The 255-nt window shown below is 32.9% G+C and overlaps 1 protein-coding gene across 1 annotated transcript in view; it reads right to left on the bottom strand.

Moving 5' to 3' along the window:
* Positions 1-4: 4 nt before the first annotated feature.
* LOC128251323 (von Willebrand factor A domain-containing protein 5A-like) overlaps positions 5-255 on the bottom strand; it is a gene marked incomplete at both ends in the record, with an annotated part of 544 nt that continues 293 nt past the window's right edge. The window contains 1 exon segment of the mRNA XM_052978203.1: positions 5-255. This exon segment is cut by the window's right edge and continues 58 nt beyond it. Within this exon segment, the coding sequence (XP_052834163.1) occupies positions 5-255 (251 nt within the window).

The following is a 255-nucleotide window of genomic DNA, read 5'->3' as shown; positions in this document are numbered from 1 at the left end:
CAGATTGTTTTACTTGCGGAAGTTTTGGAAATACATTTATCATCATAATATCTTTAGAAAACATTCCTTTAGAATTCTTGTCTCCTTTCTCTAAAATTACTTGTGGTTTTTCTACATCTTCATAATACACTTGCAGAAGAAGGTCTTTCTCAAAACTGAATTCCTTTGCCATTCTCACAGTAGCATGACACTTGTTATCCTGATATTCCACCTTGACTGGATGTTCTGATTTGATGTCTTTAATTTGTGAATTCC

This window comes from Octopus bimaculoides, unplaced genomic scaffold, assembly GCF_001194135.2.
Source record: "Octopus bimaculoides isolate UCB-OBI-ISO-001 unplaced genomic scaffold, ASM119413v2 Scaffold_267511, whole genome shotgun sequence".
In the NCBI taxonomy this organism is placed as follows: Eukaryota; Metazoa; Mollusca; class Cephalopoda; order Octopoda; family Octopodidae; genus Octopus; species Octopus bimaculoides.
The sequence above is the reverse complement of the archived record's forward strand: the minus strand, read 5'-3'. Positions and strand labels throughout refer to the sequence as shown.